We start from the raw sequence: 22,505 nt of genomic DNA on the forward strand, positions 1-22,505 counted from the left end.
GAAGACCAACACAAGATTTTATACAGTGATTATTTGGAGTCCAAAGAGCTAATCACATCTACAGATGTTATGATGATTACAAATATTTAAAGGTGATAACATCTGCACCCTGACAAAGTCAACTGCAAAGGTAATAAAAACAGGTCCAAAACAAGACATTTAAGAATAAATCAAAAGTCAGTTTAATGCAAAATACGAAGTTACTCATTTTAATATTTTTGTTGAGAAATTAAAAATAGATATTTTAACAGTGAAAATATCAAACACGCTGAAAGACATCACACCTGAAACCCAACTTCAAGCTTTGCTCCCCCTCTAGTAGTAACTATGGAAACTGCACCATATAATTAAAAAAAAAAAAAAAACCCTATTTAATAATTTTTTATTAATAGTAAAAGAAAATTATATAAAAATGAAGGGTTTTTTTTGCTGAATCAAATGAAATGTGTGATGCAACAAGAGCTGCTGCAGTGGTTTTTACAGATGCATTAAAATGACTATTTACAACATGTGAACAATACAAAGCATGATTATCCTCGTCTCAGCAGAGCAGAGTCTGGTGAATCTTTTTGATAATCTTGGTCAGGACCTTTCTCGCTGGAGTAAAAGAATCCACAATCTCCTCAAGCTGATGGATCCTGCAACCAAACACAAACATGCTTCACTCTTCAGGTTCTTCTTGGTCAAACAGTCAAACATGAGCAACTGGCAGTGAAAGTAAATAAAGAAAAATACAATAAACAACACAAAATGGCAACAAATGAATTTTATAATACCGGTACACGAAACTACGAAAATTACACAAAATTACTCCAAAAAACATGTATTACAGAAAACTACAAAAAATTATGACAAAAATTCACAAAATGACACAAAAACACACAAGTTATTTCCTGTGTTAATGCTCAACTCCATCATTAATGTTGATAATGTGACCTTAAATCGGACAATCCTATTTCTGTGGCCCCCACTGTGATAAAAGTTGATCATCTGTGTTCTCGGCCATGATCAAATTTCAGCTTTCTATTTTTTTTTTAATCACAATATGACAATCGGGCAGCACAGACAGACTGCATTCACTGTAGAAATCCAAACTATTCAGAGGGAGTGAACAGCATTCCCAGCTTTAACCTATGATGTCTTAAACTAAACAAGAGATTCCCAACCTTTCTCAGGTCGTGACCCGATTTAATAACACAATTGTCCAGAGACATTTTTTTTTTCTAGAATTAGTTTATTAGATCATGTTAATTAAAGCAGAGCTAAGTAACTAGCGCTTAGCGCTCCCCCTAACAGTGCCTTTTGGTTATGTCACTCTAGTAACAACTGCCCCATCCCACGCCGCCTGCCCCACCCCACAGCTACATGTGCACCTTTGCTCTCCCAAGACATTAGCAACCGATCACTGAAAAATCCTAATACAACAGTGACTCTAAGGGTGCTTTCACACATATAGTCCCATGTGACCATGTGAACAGTATGAGGAAGAGAGACAAGTAAAATAAATGAATGATGTGGGAGTAATACGGAAGGGAGTGTGGAAATGTGTTTGTTTGTGTGCTGACAAAGTGGCTCTGAAAATGGATGGATATTTGCGTGTGTGCTGCCTGATGGAGCGCTGAGTTGCGAGTGTGTGTCAGTTGCCACGACGACAGTGTTTGAGACAGCTCAGCAGCAAAACACAGCAATGCTGTGTGTTGCTGCTGAGCTGTCACTACATGGAGTTGCTCCGTTCCTCAGACAAAGGTTTACGCTGCCTTTTTTTGTTGGCTTCGCCATGATATAAGTTTGATAAAAGTGAATTTGTAGACAACTGTGTGCAGCCACGGGGCTGGTCATAATCTAGCATTAGTTTGTATTGGGCTGCTGTAAAGCAGTACGTCTTGCCACTGGGTTGGAGGCAGGAAAGTTGCAAGTACTGGCCAGAGACAGTAGGGGGGGATGAAAGACCCCCCAATCACCCCATAAACACTTGTATTACACTCACAGGGACTATGAGAAGGATTTATAAAGATGAAAAAGTTACTTAATTCTGCTTTAAAGTGTGTTAAAACACAGTGTAGCCAGTGGCAAGTAACAAGACACACCACCTCAGATATTTTTGTACTGGATTTTATTTGAAATTAAGGATAGAAGAGTTATTTGATATTTATTGTGTATGATGTGTTAATTTGAAAAATAATAATTCAAAAAATGTTAAAAATTCTTCAATCTAACTTTTTATTTTTAAACAATTACAAGACATTTCAGGTGACCCCACATGAAGTCCCGACCCCAAGATTGAAAAACACTGCACTAAACCATCTTATTATTTATTCATAATAGGTTAGCTCATATGTGACTCGTACTCACGTGGTGTTTCCAATCATGTTGTTGAAGTTGTCCAGTTTCAGGACGTAGAGATGCTTCACCAAACTCACACCAAAGACCACCTCAAACTTAGAACGCTTCCTGAGGCTGCTGAAGACCACGCGCACCCTATAAGATGAAGACATAAGAGGTCTTAACAAAATTAACAACTTTCTGATCAAACTCCCATGTTGATTAATCTTGATAAGAAATTGATTTAAAAGACTGAATTAAAAAATAAGCAAAAAAATAATGTTTTTGCAAATGTAAAAATACATTGTAAATTAATGAAAATGAAAAAGAACATTTACCATAACAGATAACCAGATGTTTGATTAAGTTTTTACACCCAAATTAAAAAATAAAATTAAAAGATTGATTGAATACTTTTACCTATTGATTGTGTGTGATAAAAATCAACATAAAAATTAGATTAGGGAGTTTTTACTGTGTGTCCATGCAGCTGATGTCCAGGATGTCGAAAGGTAAACTTCCCCACAGCTGTAGCTGACGGCACTCCTCTCCCAGCAGACGGCAGTGACTCACCACCAGGCCGACATCACGGAGCAGCTGAGCACAGACACAAAACACTTCAGTCAACGTCTTCAGGAGATTCACACACAAGGAATTAATCATGATGACCATAGTTTGAGTTTTAGAACATAAGCATACATTCAGTATCACCCAATGCTGCAGCGCTTTAGCATTTAAAAACTAACTAAACACCCAAACCCACTTTTTTCTGCTGAATACATATTTATTTGGGTATTAAATAATGCTGTTAATTGATCCTAGTCAAACTTTTAACATTTTAGTAAAATTATTTGCATTTTTAGTTGTAAAATGTCAGAGTCACTGCCCTCTAAGGGTTGAACGCCAGCTATTACAATTGAATTTTAATATTGGCGGAGACAACAATTGTGACCATCGTGCCACATCAACTTTCACTATAAGCCACGCCCCTCCTATAAAAGATGAGAGGAGGGAGGAGGGTAATGTTTGTGACTCTGTGCTTCTTTAAAGACCAGATTATGCGCTAATCAGAGTGTTCATTAAGCTATGTGTTGTGTATTCCGGTCTGTCTCTGTGTGTGCCTGAAAGTGCCTGTAGTTCTTGAATGCCAGTGATAGCATCTGTAGTGTTGTGTGTGCGTGGATGCAGCTTCACGTGGGGATTGTGTGTGTGACTTGTAGTTGACGATCGAGGTAGTTTTTTAATTTAAGGTCAGCAGAAAGCAGGGGTTTAGTGAGCAAACATGGTACAGCTGTAAACACTCTGTTTGCTGACATTGTTGGAAAAGTCTTGCGCATTGCATTTAGGGAAGTGAAGTCCCATAGACAACCGCATTTGCCAAACACAAGAATTCACAGAAAGAATGAAGTACATTTTCTATGCATCAGTCTCTGGGACTTCACATCCCACAATGGAATGCAGAAAATGCTTCCAATAGCATCAATAGAAGAAGTGTTTACAGTGGAGAACAAACCAAACTTTCAGGGGGAAATTTCAAACTTTAACATTTTCTTTTAAAGCAAATTATGTACAATTCATTGAGCCATGAGGCCTACACCATGTCTTTATCTGATATAAAATGATCTTCTGCAGCCCAATTTAACACAGAGTGACCTTTACAGTTAAATATACAAAATATATACAGAAATTTATCTGACAACATGCGCACACCCACCGTGGGTATGTGGGCACTCGTCGGGTATTCCTTCACCCAGTCAGGAGCTCCGTGGACGTACTGAGAGATCAGTGCGTGAACAAGTCGAGCATGTGACTGTGACTTCTCATCTGGTAGGAGAAGGGGATGAAATGGTAAAACTACAAATGCTGACAAAGATGAACTGAAACTAACTGTTGACTCCTTATGGCCAAATATTTGATCTGTAACATCCATGTTATGAATTGCAAACACTGTCCTTGGTTGGCTTCCAAATTTAAAACAGAAGTAAAAGGGAAATCAGTTAAAACCTATAACATGAACTCAAGTGTGAGAGCTTAGGATACTTTAAAGTCCTTTTCATTCCATACATTTCAGAAGAAAATAACCTGGGTTTGTTTTTTTACCATCAAGTTCCAGTTTGAAGTCAATGCTTGCAATTTTCCGCTCAGTACCGCTCACATCTTTGTCTGAAATAAAGAACACTTTAGAGCTTAAAACACTCAAGTCACGATCGCTCCTACATATATAGTCATGTATACAGTTTAAATGTACATTTCACCTTCATTGATTTGTATGGAGAGCTAAAGTACAATCTATTACCAGGAACTGACTGTATTCAACTCAACGTGTGATACAGAGAGATCCATTGATTACCTTGAAGGAGATCATATTTTCACTGGCATTTGTTTATCAGTTAGCAGAACATCAAAACTACTTCAGAGATTTTGACAAGATTTTAACCAAAGATAGACCTTACGCCATTACATTTTGGAGATGATCCAGATCAATAAATTGATTCTAAATCAGTTTGAAAAATCCTCAACTCTCATCATTGGCAAAATTTAGAAAATTTAAATCTCAGTTTGTAATTGACTGATCTTTATGAAATTTGACTCAGTTGGTTCCAAAAATAGGAGTTTCATCCTGACTGGATCTGGACTGCACCTTTTATTGTGATTTTTCCCCAAAATGGGGGTGCCCATCAGGGTTGGGGTCAATTACATTTTTCAGTTACAATTAGTATTTAATTATCCATGTTCACTTACAATTCAGTTACGATTACAGTGACCAGCCATTTTCCCAGTTACAATTACATTTTGATTATTTTTTATCACCTGAAAGTCAATTACAATTACATTTCTTAATTAGTTACCCCATTAAACTTAACCTTCCTCTTGTGTTAGCTTTCTGTTAGCATCTCTATTAAAAAATATTTTCTATCATCTAATTTTTTTTATCACAAGTTTTGCATTAAATTGAATTTCCATTACAATTACAAGGTCAATTATATGAACTCAATTACAATTCAACTATTACAACAGCAACAGACTCTTAAAATTACAAATACAAATTACAAAAATTATAATTGATTACAGCCCTGGTGCCCATACATTTTGATCTGATGCATAGTTATTAATGGGGACAGACATTTCTTCCAAGCCTTTAAAGCTTGAATGATCATGGTGCCATGATGAGGATCACTGACCCAGACACCCATTCATTTCTGAAAAAGAGGTGATTTGGCTCTTGGCGTAGGTTTGCTCTTGTTTTGTGTGTTTTCCTCACCAGTGGACTTTTCATACGTCAGCTGCAGATACATCGTCTCATTGAGGAATGTGTAAATCGTGCCGTCATTGGTTCTCTCTTTTAGTTTCCACTCAATCAACCTGAATGGCGTCAAGTACAAAGAAATTCAGCTTCAAGCAAATTTGAAATCCAAACGGAAAACAAACGGCGATCATAGACGCACATGCTGAGTGTGTCCAGGTGACGGTCCAGGCTTCTCGTCTCCACTTTCAGCCTCTTTACTTGGTTTAAACTCTGCTTCTTCTGCGCCTCAAGTTCAGATATTTGTCTGAAGCAAAATAAAAACAACAAACATGAGCCTCCTTTAATCGAGGGTTTTGGAATCACTTGAATAATGTTACAAATTGCAATGGTGCAGAGTGTCAGTGAGTTTTCCTCTACACTGCAAACACTGGTATGTTAGATTAGGCAGGACCCATGAAATGACTGAGGAAAGGCTTTAATGTGAATGAACGGCAAAAACAATCTTACCTTTCATTATCAGTGGAAGTCTCACTAGTTTTCTTCATTTCTAAAATCAGTAACAAAGACACAAATAGTTTGCTTTCAAACCGACACAGTGAATACAACTTTATTACATTCTTAAATAAACTACTTCAAATGTTACCTTCTTGCAGTGATTTCAGACTAGGTTTATTTTCAAAACCTTTTTCCACAGCTGCAGCGAGCTCTACATGAAAGGAAACCACATGTGAACACTTTCACATAGACTTGGGTGGTATCCAAATTTTGATACCATCAAACCTCCTCCCTATTTTACCGTGGTATATGGTATTACCGTGACGAATGAAGTCGAGGGACAAGGGAAAGGACTTGCTTCTTTTCCGGCGCCACTTATACGGTTTTAATGATCAACTTATGGAGTTACTAAATGATGAGTTCACTCACAATGTAGGCTCATTCATCAAGTTAAAGCTGCAGTATGTAGAATCCTCTGTCCGCTCCGTTTTGAAACTGAAACTCAACCTCCCTTACCGGTATATTTTCTGAACACTCTTAGTAATTTCTTTCTCAATAGAGACTTGGATGGACTCTATCTATCTTGTGTTATTGTAAATTTTTCTGGTGTTTTAGAGACTCTGACATGAATATACGTAACACTGTAGTTACTGTCCCGAACAGCTGCTGATGTCGTCAGCTCCTTCCCACCACAAGCACACACAGAGAGGACTGTGATCTAGGCTTCCTGCCGCTCTTTTTACAGTCTATACCCTGAGCGGACTGGCAACCATCACTCCACTTCCAGACTATAGAATTAATTCACCTTGAATAAGCTTGGTTTACACGCATCTGTTCTCACTCTCTCTCTGACACCTGTGTGTGCGTGTGTGTGTGTGGGGCAGTCACGGGAAATATTATCGCAATTTTTTTTTTTTAAATGACACTATTGAAACTGATACCGTTGCTATTTTTATGACGATGTATACAATACAATATTACTGTATTACTGCCCAAGCCTACTCTCACGCCTAATTAACACCTGTGTTATCCTTTCTCAATCAAGTATTATTGATCGTACCTTTTTCCACCTCTGAAATACAGTCATCAAGTGTCTTTATCATCTCGTCTGCTTTCCCAATTGTTCCTCGGAGTTTCTGCTGCTCCTCCTGGAAAACACAGAGTCAATCATGTTCACAATAAAATCATAATATCTGTTGTATTTCAGCCTTTCAGTGGACATCTCAGCGTCTTACCAGATTAGCCTGCACGAGATTTGAATACAGGACCTCCTTCATTTCATGTGACTGAGCTTTGCTTGTTTTTCTGAAGAAGTTGTTTCTCTCTTTGAGCTTCGCACAAAAACATTTGAGCTGGAGATTCAAACGAATGCAGGGAGCATTAGAGTGGGATTACAGAACAATTTGTTTTAGATATAAAATATGAATACGTTATATAGTAGTAACTGTACTATGAACAAATTGTAGCATTAAATAAATTCATTATTTATTAAATACCTCCTTTTCTGAAGAATATCTAATGCTTTCCCACAAGGGTTTATTAACAGCCTTCAGAGGTTTGTTCAGATCCCCCATCCGAACCTTCAGTCTGTAAAAAAAAACATTAGAAATGTCTTTGTATTTAAATCTTGCGTTAAGTTTAAAAGCAACGAAAAAGGAGGAAAAGTTACTGGCGCTTGAATTTTATATTGGTGAACTTTACTTAGTTGTCATTCATATGTAAACATGTCAAAATGACTTCAAGCGCACGTACTTTTCCACTTTCTCAGTGAGGTTATTGACGTCGGTCTCATAGACCATCTGTTTAGGGCGGCAGATGTGTTTGTCTTTCAACAAATCCATCGTTGTTGCTTCTGAGCCCGAAAAAACCTGCATGAAAATAAAGAGACACATCAAAACCAAACTTTCAAGCCATGTGGTTTTCAAATGATTCCGCTTCAGGACCGTTCATCAACACGTAAAAACATGCCGAACTGGGGAACCGTTTCAGCAGTTACACTAAAATAAGGTTCAGTTAGTTTATTATATGCATCATTATATCACTGTGTATTAGGCCTGCACAGCAAACCTGCATTTGTTTTCCACAGCTACTCATTTTGTGGATTTACCAGTGCTTTCATATCTTACAATATTCTTAGATAAGGGAAAATTTTGCGAGTGGCTGAGAGCACTCGTACTAAGATATGAGAAAACATCACAGCCAAATAAATGGTTTTCTAATGTGCAATAAAAAGTTTAAATTTTAGAGTTAGAATTTAAGAACAACTGATCCAAATTTGATTTATTTTTTCTCTAAACAAAAAAATAAGAGAAAATCTATGAGAAATTTACAAGAATATTGCTACATTTGTTAAAATGTTTCACTCTAAAAACAACAACAAAAAAGACATTTAGTTTTATTGAGAAACTAAATTTAAATTACAAACTATAATTTAGAGCAGAGGTTCTTAACCGCATTGGAGGTACTGAACCCTGCAAACTTCATCAGTGCATTCAGCAAACCCATATAATACAATTCTATCAAAATATAGGTATTTATTCTGACACACACGTAAACCTGGACTGTTTTTTTTTTTCTGAAATGCTTTTAATATTAATTTCAATTTCTATGAGTTAATATTTAAAATTAAAATGTAACATTTTTATTGTTAGATTATCTTTTAATAAACTAGTTTATCATGGAAATTTATTTTGTGTAACACAATTTGGTATCTTCACTCCTGACAACAGCTGGATTGAGACTCATTCTCAGCCCTGGACTTTAAAGCAGAACTAAGTAACTTTTTCACCTTAATAAATCCTTCTCATAGTCCCTGTGAGGGTAATACAAGTGTTTATGGGGTGATCGGGGGGTCTTTCATCCCCCCCTGCTGTCTCTGGCCAGAAAACCACATAGCAACTTACCTACCTCCGACCCGGTGGCAAGACGTACTGTTTTACTGCAGCCCAATACAAACACACTGTCATCGCGGCAACAGGAACGCACACACACTCGCAACCCACACACACAAATATCCATCCATCCATCCATCCATTTTCCGAGCCACTTTCTCGCACACAAACAAACACATGTGGAGTTTTTACGACAGTGACATAACCAAAAGGCACCGTAAGGGACAGCGCTAAGCGCAAGTTACTTAGTTCTGCTTTAATGGCTCAGAACGGCCCCCTTTAGGTCACGACCGATTATTATAAAATCATGTAATTATAACCTTACATGTTAAGTCTACAATAACACAGTTCTGTAAAGCCTATTAATTTGGTGCATTTTTCTAAAATATTTTCAATTCAGTGTTCAGTTACTTAGATTTATTTAAACATCTCCAACATTGGTCTTTACAATCTACAGGTTAAGGAAATTAAACTTTGAAAAATTACGTGATTTTTCTTTTATATGCTGGAAAGAAAACATGCTACAGATGGAAAACCATCACTGTGGAATTTGAGCCACTGATCTCCATGTGAAAGACAGAGAACATGACGACTACACTAACTCCAGCTTGGAACAATTGCCTGCTACAGCCAAAAAACAAGATGGATATCATATTAAAACAAATGCATAAAAGTATGTATTACTCATATGAAAGAGATATGTGCAAGTCAGCAAATTAAGTTTAAATTCAGAGTCTTTCTTTTTTGAAAGCGCAATTGAGTCTGGACTTAATTGAGAACGACCCACTTTTGGGTACTGACACACCAGTTGAGAACAGCTAAGCCATTTTACTTTTACAGACATACAATATGACTTTAACCTACTGTGCCAGGACGCATGCTCTGCCGTGGATTATGGATCACAAAGTCGATGTTGCAGAGTTTAAAGAACTCTAAAACAGTGATGGTGCCATCTTCCAGTTTCTATCATCAAAAAAAGAGAAAAATTAAGACAGGAGAATAAATACATATAAATTTTCTGAGTAGAATGATACATAAGTCAAAAACAGTGAGAGCAAACCTTCTGCACATCACTGGCATAGTCTTCCAGCTGGGATTCAAAGAGGCTTTGTTTAAAGGCTGTAATGAAATCACATCATTCAATCACAAAATATCAGCTGCACAGGAACCATTTCAAATCACAACAACATACTTGACTCAAATGTAGCTTCACATCTGCTGCTGGATGTGTGGCTGCTGTTGGATGAATCTATAGTCTGTGTCGTTTTAGCACCCACAGTGACGTTGGCGTCGTACTCTATGGATTCACACTGGGATGTCTGACAGGAAGGGAAATAAAGCTAAACAAAACTGAAAAAATGTACCAAAACAGGAGCTTTTAGACATTTGAAGCATCCACAGCAGTCTTTAATTCCATGGCTATGTTCAGACTGCAGGCAAATGCGACCCAAGTCTGTTTTTTTTTTTAAACCCATATGCGACCAGTATCCGATCTGTTAAAGATAGTTTGAACAGAATAAATATGATTTGTTTCAAATCTGAGCCAGGCCACTTTCATGTGCTCCTAAATCTGATACATATCCAATATTTTCACAATGCGACTGCTGTCTGAACGGCCATGACTCATTTACCCAACCTTTGCATCTTTGAAATCCAATAAATGTCACAATTCTTCCTCCCAGGAGAAGGGGCATGAAAAATAAATGAATAAACAAAAAAACCACCATGGCGGAGGAAGGAGTGGAAACCTGACGAGCTTTGTTTTCAATCTTCATCTTAAATTAGTTGACAGGTGCACAGCTTGAAGATTTTTGGGTTTCACTTTTACATTTCCGAAATCATGTACTTAGTTACTACTTGTGTTCAAGTTTCTCTTTATTTTCCTCTTTTTAGATCATCTTCAGAATCACAAAGTCATGAAAAATAAAAAAAACCAATAAAATCTTTGGGTTCAAGAAGTAATTTTGAACAACAAAATAATAAGGATGCTAGTGTTACCAATCATTTGTTGACAACTTACCATTTCAGCAGTCTCAGTTGATCCTTTCATTCTTTTCTCACACCTCAGGACATTTTCTTTGTCTGGAAACAACCTCTTCTGCCCCTGAGACGCTGTAGAATCTTCAAACACATCATCTACAGGTACGGTGTCGAACATGAACTCTTGAGGAGGATATTCCTCCTCTGTGGTTTTCTGAGGGCTCTGGGTGTCCAACGTTTCTGACATGTCATCGCAGCTAGCAAGTTCCTCATCAAAAATGTCGCTGACATTGGGGTCAAAGTTGCTTGACTGTTTGAAAACTTCGACACTGACCGTCATTGTTGGTTCTGATTTGGACTTGTTGAAATCTTTAGGTTTGCTTCTTCTGGGGAGTTTTGGCTTAAAGCTTCCCACTGACAGTCTAGACATGAGTTGTTTAGTCTTTGTACTAAAAGGAGCCGTTGTCGATGCAGACGGTTGCACTGCAGGTGAGGGACATTGATGTTGTATTTTATCTTCAGAGTTTTCAGTTTCATTTTCTCCCAATTTTACAGGTGAAAGGAGTCCGTCCTTTGGGTCTAGCTCCTGGGGTGAGCGTGAACCATTAGTTGGAAAGGCATCAGGAGCTGTGTTTATAATGTGGCTCAGACGACGAACCTTTGACTGTAGATCTGCTAAACTTCTGCGTCTAGACTTTAGTGAACATGTCTCTTGATCAACAACGCTGGGTGGGCTGTTATTGCTTTGTGCTGGGACACTATTTATATTTAGTTTCGGCGGCTCCATGGCTTCTGTTTCCACAGCGTCTGAAGTTGTTTGAATACTGACTTGTATATTGGGGGTAGATGGCACAATTGCTCCAAAGCCCTGTTGTGAGTCTAACAGTGTTTCCTTCAAATGTTGGTGTTGGGGATCTAGAATTTGTGTCGAGGAAAGACATTGGAGGATCTCATTTTTGTTTTTTCCCCCCAAAATATGTTCTGTCTGAACTTCAGTCAAAGCCGATTTGACGTCGATTACAGAACAGTCTTTCTTGCCGTTATTTACAGGCTCATTAATGCAGAGCGAAGGCAAATCTGGAACTTTATTTTGCACAATCATGTCGATGTCCTGGCATTGTTCTGTGTGAAGATTGTCCACCTGGGACAGTTCTCTATCCAAACCATGCACTATTAGACCTCCGTCTTCATATGGGCCGCATTTCTCACTTTCAATGTCCTTTGTGACATTTAAGATGTCCATGTGTCTGTGCGTGAGAGGACTACCCTGGTGTTGTGAAGCTTGATCTGGTGCAAAGTTACAGAACACATTTGCAGTGAGGCATTGGGTAACCTCCATGCCTCCATCATTTTCAGAAAAATGAACAGTTTGTTCTCTGTGAAGATTGTCCACCTGGGCCAGGTCTCTATTCAATCCATGCACTATTGGAGCTCCGTCTTCATATGGAAAGCTTTTCTCACTTCCAATGTCCTTGGTGACTTTTAAGATGTCCATGTGTCTGTGCATAAGAGGAGTATCCTGGTGTTGTGAAGCTTGATCTGGTGCAAAGTTACAGAACACATTTGCAGTGAGGCATTGGGTAACCTCCATGCCTCCGTCATTTTCAGAAAAATGAACAGTTTGTTCTCTGCGAGGATTGTCCACCTGGGCCAGTTCTCTATCCAAACCATGCACTATTGGTGCTCCATCTTCATATGGAATGCTTTTTTCACTTCCAATGTCCACGGTGACATTTAAGATGTCCATGTGTCTGTGTGTGAGAGGACTACCCTGGTGTTGTGAAGCTTGATCTGATGCAAAGTTACAGAACACATTTGCAGTGAGGCATTGGGTAACCTCCATGCCTCCGTCATTTTCAGAAAAATGAACAGTTTGTTCTCTGTGAAGATTGTCCACCTGGGCCAGTTCTCCATCCAAACCATGCACTATTGGCACTCCGTCTTCATATGGACCGCATTTCTCACTTTCAATGTCCTTGGTGACATTTAAGATGTCCATGTGTCTGTGCGTGAGTAGAGTATCCTGGTGTTGTGAAGCTTGATCTGGTGCAAAGTTACAGAACACATTTGCAGTGAGGCATTGGGTAACCTCCATGCCTCCGTCATTTGCAGAAAAATGAACAGTTCCATCTGTACTTTGTGCAAGCAGTGGGGGACAAGTTGTTGAATTAGGTTGTTCACAAGGGTCAACATTTACAGTAAGACTCTTCTTCACGTCCATCGCATTCTCCTCTGCCATGAATGTTGCTTTACCAAAGCTCACATTTGGATTTGATGGCAGCTGAAATTCACTTATGATGTTCACTGTGCTACTTTGTGTCACATCCATACAGCCATCATCGGCTGTGAATCTCAATGTTTTTTCTATGCAGTCAATATCTGCTTCACGGTTGGCCAGAGTTAGACAATCATCAGGGAAATCATGTGCCTTGGTCTTTGAAAAGGTTTTACGTGACATTTCCATCCCTAATAAAACAGCAAACAGAAGTAAGTTAATACCAGTGTAAAATAACAAAACAGCTAAGAAACATCCAAGAAATGCTATTAGCAAATGTTCATTTTTTTAATCATTACAGAATATTAAATATGTAATATGTAACCATACAAGTAGGGATGCACAATTACAATATTGGTGTCAGTTATCAGGCCGATACTGCACTAACTATACTCAGAAGGTTCAAGTTAAAAGATACACATTGCATGAAATTGCTTTAAATGGTGACCAGTCATTTATGTTCTATTTTTTAGGATTGGGTGCTAGAGGGAGAAAGTACCAAATAGTTAGATTGATATTTGTCAAATTCTAATGTGAACACTAATCATTAATTTTTTGTTAATGTGAAAGCTGGTGACAGTGCCATAGAGTTTTTGTTTGATTCTAAATTGTAAAGTCTTTAATAGTTTCACAGAAAAGGTTTATTTTTTTCACTTGAAATGTTAGGGGGGTTTTTATCTTATATATTAACATTTGTTGAACGAGCAGAGAAGAAAACAGCACCAGTCTTTCAATTCATTGCGTTTGCTTGTGTGTGTGTGTGTGTGTGTGTTAGAAGTATCGGTATGGACACTCAGGATCGGCAAGTATTCAGATCCAAGTATTGCTATAATATCAGTTTGGTGGAAAATTGATTTCCATGCATCTGCAATATGTTAATACTAATGGTAATATGTTATTAACTAGGTTTTACAAGATCAGGAGTTTTTGGTCGATCACTGATTAGTGAGTTTTAAAAAACGATCACCGATCCGATCATATAAGGAGGAAAGAGTACCGAATTTGGTACTTTTGTTTTTTACTACCTGGTATTGATTTACATAAAATCTAAATGGTACCATGTTTTGGTATCTATAGATGCATCCTTGTAACTGTGAGGGAGTGGAAGAGTTGGCGATTTCTCTCTTACCACCAACTCGCTGAAACTGACAGAAATGTCCGGTATTAAAGAGAAGGCAGTGGCTATTTGTATGGTAGACAAATCAATATACCAACATTCTATCAATATGCCACGCCCATAATTGGCCAGATTATGTCATGTGATAGGTCGGTCATTGGCCAGTTTAGGTCAAGTGACTAAGACTAATCCTAAACCTAACCTTTGATAAACGGACCAATAGCACCCGGGGTTATCCGTACAGCTACCGTATGAATAGACTCCTTCTAAATAGAAAGTATATGGAGTGCCTCCCTCTGCTGTCTGCTCTTTAATCAGACTCTCCTTCACCCCAGTGGCTGCACAGGGTAAATAAACAAAACTAGCTCCGGCACACATGCGCGCACGCACAGAGACACTAACAGCAGACACCAACTTCATAGCCAGTAGAACCAGGAAACAGACCAGGCTCAGCGCTCCGCTACGACCTTGACAGATGCAAGTGAAACACTATAGAAACGTGTCATGTCGGTGTTGTGGAACGTCTTGAAGTAAATGAGACAATAAAACAATGCAACGCGAGCATCTATAAAAAGTTTCATCACAATAATGATGTCATTGATCGGATCTGCAAATTAAGACATTACAGGCGATCACAATAATTGCATAAGATGCAAAATATTGGCCGATCAGATCGGTGTAAAGCCTAACATTAAGCGTATTTATTGTCCCTTGGCATTTTAAATTGTAAAGCATTCTGTGTTTTCTCCAAATAAAAAAAGGTTGCCCATGAAAATTGTATTGATTAGTACATTAGTAGTCACATTAAACTTTTTAAAATTGCCATACCTGCAGGCTTGAATGTCCAAGGTATTTCACTGCTTTGCCGACTCATCACATCTGCCTTCCTTAGATCACCATTCTGCAGCTGTTCGCTTTGGGTGGGATAGAGATGCTGAGGAGGATCCTCCAGTGAGGTGCCTGATTCAGTGTGACCAATCTGAGCTTCAGGTATATCCATGCTCACATCAGGGTTGAGAAAAATGTCAGTTTTAGCCAACATTTCTTTTAAGGTCCTACTTGCTTTCAGCACAACCTTCTCTTTACTGACAGAAGGTTGTGATGCTTGGCTGTGTATTAGGGAGCCGTGAGCATAGCTGGTTTCTTTAGAGAATGGTGCAGGAAGAATATTTATAGATTTACTCGCAGGGTCACTTTCCAAAATGTTCTTAAATCCTGGGTTTACAGACGATTGCTCTGCAGCTAAAGAACCACAGGCAAGGTTCACTGTGTGGCTCCGAGTAAAGTCCATAAATTCTTCATCTGCAGAGAACACGATTGTTTTCTCAATGCATGAGCCTTTCTCATTAATGCACACCTGAAAAGTTCAAAGATAGTTAACATGTTAAAAACTTTCAAAATGTCACTTTCCATATTATTGTCTTGTTTTTTTCTTTTGTTTTTATCAGTGATGTACAATAATACTTCAACTTACTGTATGCGTTTGATTGGCACTGAGAAGAGAAGGGTTGATCATGGCAATCTCATCTGAGTCAGAAAAAGAAAGTGATTGGGAAATGTCTTACTAATGTTTCCTTTAGTTTTACATGAAAAAAGATATAAAACAAACTTTCTTCAACTCTTCCCATTCTTAAATATAAAAGGAAACTTTTTTCAATGAATAATTTAAATTCAAACATGGTGTAGCATGTAGGTTAGCTGTAGCATGCTAGCACCCAATAAAAATACAATGGCTGCTGTCCAAGTTTCCAACTTTGTTGGTAAGGTGTTGGGGGGTGTTGGTGCAGGGATCAACATGCTTTATAATGATGGATAATTTTAATCTTCAAAGTATGTCCAATAACTAGCTTTAGTACTTTGTGGCTAGTTGAAAGAGTTTCAGTTCTGTAATAGAAAACAATAAAACCTAAATGTTCCATCTATGTACAACTGAAGATGAAGAGATAACTTTTACCAACCTGGCAACACAACTTGTTAATAGAATATTTTAAGGATGTAACGATTAATGGTAAGGCAGTTAAAAATTGATTCATAGGTATCACGATTGACATCGATACTTTGAAAATTGAATCGCAGTACTTTTTTTAAACAGCAGAGGGCGCTATATATTTATCCTTCTCTTGTCCAGCAGTGTACACGGCGGGCGGAATCTGCTACTACTTTCTTTCTGGCTGCATTCTACTCTTAAACACGTTAATAAAAAAATTCCTTACCTCTTTAGCACCGAAAGAATATTTGTAATATTACGTGAATATCTGTAAAAGTCACGTTTTTCTATTAGCTCTGTCTGCTAGCATAGCATCTCTTCTTCACTGCAAGATATCTGCCTGCCAACCAACCACTGGGTTTCCAGCACCCTCTGTTGGTCCAAACAAATATCTGACGTCAATCAGTTCAATGACTGTTTTTTTTTTTTAAAGTTCAATTATTAAGTCACAAAATACATTTTCAGTTGCACTTTTAAAAAGAAAAATAACTATTATGCAGTTTTGCATTGTTTACTATAGAACCAGAATTTAAATTAATAGGCTTCTTCTTCATATGTATTATTCCTTTATTTATTTCATTCAAGATTTATTTTTAGTTAAATTGCATTGTTTTGAATAGTTTATCAAGGGATTCTTTTGACAATGAAAAATAAAAGGAAAATAATACAGTATTTTCTATTTTTTTCCCAAAAAAAAATAAAGGAATATTTTTCAGTCATCATTTGCCTACAGTCCCATTTTGTAAAATAAATCATGAGAGAATCGTATCATATCGGGAGTCCCATGTCATTGAACACTGCATTAGTATCAGCCTAGCATTAACATTTACGAGCATTAGCCTAACATTAGCCAAGCATTAACTTAGCAATAGCATTAACAAGCAGAAGCCTAGCATTAGCATTTGGTTAGCATTAGCATTAGCCATCAGACAGCTGAATATTTTAAAAGTCCAATGGTTGAAATCCGTTTTGGCTAAACAGCTGAAATTCAAATTTGAAGCCATTAAATAATTAAAAAAAACAAACTCTCAAATTCCAAATTGAAATTAATTTTTTTTAAAAAGTATTAAAAGAAATGAGAAAAGTTACACATCACAAAAGTACAAGCACTCCTGTGCTGAATTTTTGACGTTTTGATATTTTAATTGTCAAAATCCGTCAAACGTTGAAAGTTGTAATGCACCAAAATTCTGTGATGGAAGACAAAACAAAAAACTGATAACAATCTCCGGCATCCTCACTAATAATAAGCAGAGGAAGTCCTTACCTTTCTGCTCATTTGGCCTGCTTGGTTCCTCTTTGGTATTCATCATCTCTGAATGTGCTTTGTCGGCATGGGCGTACATATCCTGACTGGGAAAAAGCCACTGGAAAGGGTCAGCATCCTCAATGGTTCCTTCTCCACCCAGAGCTGCACTCATATCTATTTTAACAGGATCTTCTGGACAGAGATGAGCAGGTAACTCTTCAGTTTGCTTGCTGCTGCTGCTGCTGAGCAGTGACTTCCTCATCATGGTTGAAGCAGAAGTAGGTGCCTGATTTTCTTTGTCCAAACTTTGTGTTTTAAAGGGAGCCAATGAGCTAGTAGCACCCTCAGAAGTGAGCCGGGTCACTTTGGTGTCTGCAGGATTCCCACAGGTGCTCGTTGGCTTGGAAAGACTTGCCAGAAAGTTTTCAAATACAGGATCCACACAAGGCATCGGTGCTGACGTAGTTTTCCTCTTCACATTTAAATCTATATCTCTGCCCATAAACAGTGAACTGTCCAAAGTGTTTACATTGTGACTTGGGGTCTTTTCAGTGGAATGTGCATCCACAAAGAGCACCCCTTTACTGCTGGGTACAGCATCACAGTGCAGGAAAACATCTCCGGGTAAATCGGGAACATTGGCAATATTGAAAGTGTGACTGTGAGTCATGTCCATGAATGCCTCGTCAGTAGAAAACATTACAGTTTTTTCACCAAAGTTAAAGTGAACCTGGTCGTAATGGACAAATAAACAAATAAAAATGTATTAATAACAAAATTGTGTTCATAATATTGCACATTTCTGCATAGAAATATTAAAAAAAAGCTTGACAGTAGAAAAGAACTTCACACTCACATTGTCCCTCTGTTGAAAATCATGGACTGGACCACTTAAGATGGATTCCATCCCTAAAATATGACACATGCCTTAAGTGACTGCAATTTAATGAACAATGACAAAAACAAGAACATTGAAATATTGGTGTGGGTGGGGAACTACCCTTACCAACTATCTGCTGGTTACTATCTTCAATCATCTCTCTGTGGTCCTCGCTATGAAAAACAAAAGGTGTTACTTTCTAAACATACGACATTAAAGCTGCTGGAGATGATAATTTCTTATTAGATAAAGACATAGTGTAGGCCTGATAGATCAAATATCATTGACTCGGAAAAAGATGTAAAAGGTTGAAATTGCTGCTTAATTGTTTTTTTTTCATCTCCATTATGGACACTGTTTATTGACATTGTCCAAAAATAAATTCACGCATTGCATTGTGGGAAGAGTCTCTCCCACAATGTAATGCGAAAAACTTTTCCTACAACATCAGTAAATGGAGTGTTTACTACAATCAAAACAAACTATTGAATAGGGCTGAGCAATAAAGACCAAAATTCATTACTCGATATTTTTTCTCAAAATGGCATCACAAGATATAAATCTCTATATTATTAACCAATAAAGTCTGACATGAAAGACAATTCAGGGTTAAATTTGCTGATGAAAAATACCACACAGGCACATTTATTAACAAACAGCTGCACAACATGCGCTACGTTTTGATGTTTCTCCTCTAAGGGACAGTATGTGTGGGTGAGTTATGTAGTGTGGCTTGTAGGGGTGTCCCGATCCGATATCGGCCCGATATTAGCCTGAAAACGAATATCGGATATTGGATTCAAATTTCCAGTTTCCAATTTATTTTATTTTTTTTTTTTACATTTTTTTAATTTATTTTTTATTTATTGTATTCAATTGTAGAATACTGTAGATATTATGTTGAAGGTTAAAATGTATGTAACCAATTGGTTAATAATAAATTGGTCAGTTTTTCTCATACCTACTGTTGCTGACTATTGTTCTCTGTTTGAGTAACATCACTTGATCAAGCTTTTTCTAACATTCCACACTACAAAATAAGTCATAATTTTTTTAATAAAGAAAAGAGGAAAAAATATTTCACAAAATTAAAAAATTAATTAATAGTATGTACTGTATGATTCATGCTGATATCGGACCAATATCGGAATCGGCCAATACGCAAGGCTGCAATATTGGCATCATATTGGAAATGAAAAAGTTTTATCGGGGCATCCCCAGTGGCTTGTATAGGGTCCAATTTGGGTAATCCCTCTAACTGTGCTTTTCATGCTGTTCATGGAAGTAGAGAAATCAGTGACTCATAAAACAAGTATTTTTTTTAACAAAATAAGCTATAAAATAAAAATGTATCATTATAGGCAAAATTGCAATTTTCTACAATGCCAAAATAGAAATCTCGATATATCTTGATAAATTGACCAGGCCTACTTTTGAGCAGCAAATTCAACCTCATACATCGTTTTTTTTTTTCTTTTGAGCAAATTATCTTCAATGTATTAATCTCTGAGTCTCTACATATTTACATTTTTGTCTCCAACAGCTTTAAATTGGAGCAGAATTCACAGTGTCTAAAAGACTAAGTCGTACCTGTTCTGTGTAGTTGCTGCTGCTGTGGAAAGACATCAAGGGTTAAAATCTGCTATGGTTTCTAAAGGACAAACGGCTTCCACACATCACTATATCACTTACTTGGTATTATCTCTTGAAAAGGATTCCGGGTGGGGGAGCTGCTTCTGACATCCCTAAAAAAAGAAATAATCAAATTAATGTTTTTTTTTAAACAATATATATTTTACAATATAATATAACACTATAATCCAACATACTAACTTGGAATAAAGGAGAACATCATTGGCAGGGGCGAAGCTGACTCTTCTTGAATTCCTCTTTTCTACTGGTTTAACACATTCAACCTTAAGGAGCAAAAAAAACATTGTAAATAATATTGAAATAAACTACAATATTAGTAGCACATTTTATATAGTGAAGCTAGAGAGAAGCAGAGATCATAAAATAAAGCAAAGTTACCACATTTTCTTGTTGCTCTGAATCTGAAAATCGAGATGATTTCCGTGGTGCTTTTAAAATCTGAAAAGATAAACAGACAATTACAATCAAGTTACTTTTCACGTCCACACACAAACAAAAACATGTCTATTGAATGTTTTTTTCAAACTGACCGAAGATATACGACGTTGAGAATATCGATCCCTTTCACTGAAAAGTATAAAACGAAGGATAATCACAAGACGAATGTCAGCTTCAATGTTTATCACGAAAGGTTGGAAAAAAAACGACATAATTGCGTTGATGCAAGTTCAGTGTTTTACATTGAAATTCAGGAATAAAGTACAATTGTAGGATTTATCACTCACATATTCTTGGCAGGATCAGGCTCCATTTTCAGAAGCAGCACCACACAACCTTTGGAAAATATATGACTTTACTGGTAAGGGTTCAATAGCACATCCTATCAATTTGTAGATATTATTCTATTTACACCAGTCGTTCTTAACTAATATAGATTTGCAACCTAAAAATATTGCTTGAAGAAAAATCTGAGACCCAAATGTTTTAAAAGTTTTATTATTAATCAATTGGCTTTACCTAATAAAAACATAAAGTTCAAACTTGTGTAATTAAAAAAAGAGCATTTTGCAGGATAAAAGAAGCATAAAAAATTTAATATAAGATTATCAATAATAAAGTAGTGAGGAGGCAAAAAGTAAACTTGTGCTGTGAAAATATAGTTATTCATTTATATTTGTAAAAAGTAAACAGAGTCATAAATAGAGGTCTATGGCTATGCCCAAGCGCCAATAAATCAAAATACAGGAATAATATATATTTCTTCTTTTTTTGGGCCCTGGCAAAAACCCACGCAACACAGAATACTAGTCCCCAACCCACACGTTGATAACCTCTGATTTACACTGGATAATTTTATTTCTGCAACTCTAAACAAGTGTTTGATAATATATATGAAATACTGTTTCTTCAAAAGGTGCAAAAGTAGATGTTTGGCCAGATCTGATGATAGTTAAGTCTAATAATTATATTACAAACACACTTAAAAATAAAATCCAATAAGATAAAACAATCCTGGAAAATGAACTCAAACTGAAAGAGCTATACTCTTTAAAAGCATATGGGCTTACATTATACATATGATGATTAGAAACTTATATTGACTTTGCACATTATAACACCATTTTTAGAACGATGTAATAGCTTATATGAATGAGTGAATTAGAGGCACAAACAATTCTCTTTTGCAAGGGTTATTTAATCTAATTTTTCAACATTACTCAAATTAAAGGGAAAATAAAGTCAAATCATACATTTCAGGGATTAAAATATAAATTGAAAAGCAGCCAAATACTCGAAATGTCATCATTTTACAGCTATTAAATGCTTGGCCTAAACAGACTTACATCGGCTTTATAAAACAACAAATGCCTCATAAACTTCATAGAGACTTCACAAAACAATGTATCTTAATGAACAGCTCCAATAGAACATTATGAGTCTATGTCGTCTAATGGTAAAGCTTTGCGATACAAAATAGGGCCGTTCTACCTGTGAATCTCACGTTTATTTTTTATATTAACCAACTTTAAAGAATTATCAAACACACAACTGACTAAAAAGGTATGGAGGAAAAGCATAACAATGCAAATGCCAGTGTTACTCGTTAGCGAAAATACATGATTAATGCTAATACTAGAAATGAATAGGAAAGGGGAAACCATACCGTAAGCTGTCGCAAGTCAACGTCTTAACAATGTCTTCCTCTAAATGTTCTTCTTAATGCGTGTCAACTCACTTTATGATTTATTTTGTCACTTTGCACTGACAGAATTGCTTGTGCTAAGCTCTAGTTAGCTAGCTAATGTTATCGAGCCGCGCTGCCAACGTCTTGAGTTTTGAATTTGACCGCCCATGCGCATGCGCGATGAAAACCGACTTAAAACGTTGAAAATGTATTTTCTCGTGAGATAAAAAAAAATTCCAACAGAAAATATTAGATGTTAAAAAAGACAGAAACTAATTTATTGT

General features: G+C 36.9%; 1 protein-coding gene across 4 annotated transcripts; it reads right to left on the reverse strand.

Moving 5' to 3' along the window:
• Positions 1 to 335: 335 nt before the first annotated feature.
• On the reverse strand, positions 336 to 22,360 carry knl1 (kinetochore scaffold 1). Of its 4 annotated transcripts, none has more exons than XM_028440239.1 (29): positions 22,201 to 22,360; positions 20,822 to 20,870; positions 20,627 to 20,663; positions 20,475 to 20,534; positions 20,277 to 20,359; positions 20,136 to 20,188; positions 20,034 to 20,055; positions 18,570 to 18,616; positions 18,420 to 18,472; positions 17,582 to 18,293; positions 15,802 to 15,854; positions 15,156 to 15,684; positions 10,976 to 13,401; positions 10,148 to 10,274; positions 10,016 to 10,074; positions 9,820 to 9,918; positions 7,817 to 7,932; positions 7,561 to 7,651; positions 7,300 to 7,416; positions 7,125 to 7,212; positions 6,213 to 6,275; positions 6,077 to 6,116; positions 5,769 to 5,873; positions 5,585 to 5,685; positions 4,423 to 4,485; positions 4,037 to 4,146; positions 2,798 to 2,919; positions 2,353 to 2,460; positions 336 to 638 (listed from the first exon to the last, which is right to left on the reverse strand). In XM_028440239.1, the coding sequence occupies exons 2-29, from the start codon at positions 20,845 to 20,847 to the stop codon at positions 542 to 544; spliced, it is 5,607 nt and encodes a 1,868-aa protein (XP_028296040.1). In that variant the 5' UTR covers positions 20,848 to 20,870; positions 22,201 to 22,360; the 3' UTR covers positions 336 to 541. The 4 variants fall into 4 exon arrangements, 3 of the variants coding, with proteins under 3 accessions (XP_028296040.1, XP_028296041.1, XP_028296039.1); XM_028440238.1 differs by having other exon boundaries at positions 337 to 638; positions 2,353 to 2,478; XR_003672982.1 differs by lacking the exon at positions 336 to 638 and having other exon boundaries at positions 2,402 to 2,478; positions 2,743 to 2,919.
• Between the last annotated feature and the right edge of the window lie 145 nt (positions 22,361 to 22,505).

The sequence above is a fragment of the Gouania willdenowi genome, chromosome 24, assembly GCF_900634775.1.
Source record: "Gouania willdenowi chromosome 24, fGouWil2.1, whole genome shotgun sequence".
Taxonomy (NCBI): domain Eukaryota; kingdom Metazoa; phylum Chordata; class Actinopteri; order Blenniiformes; family Gobiesocidae; genus Gouania; species Gouania willdenowi.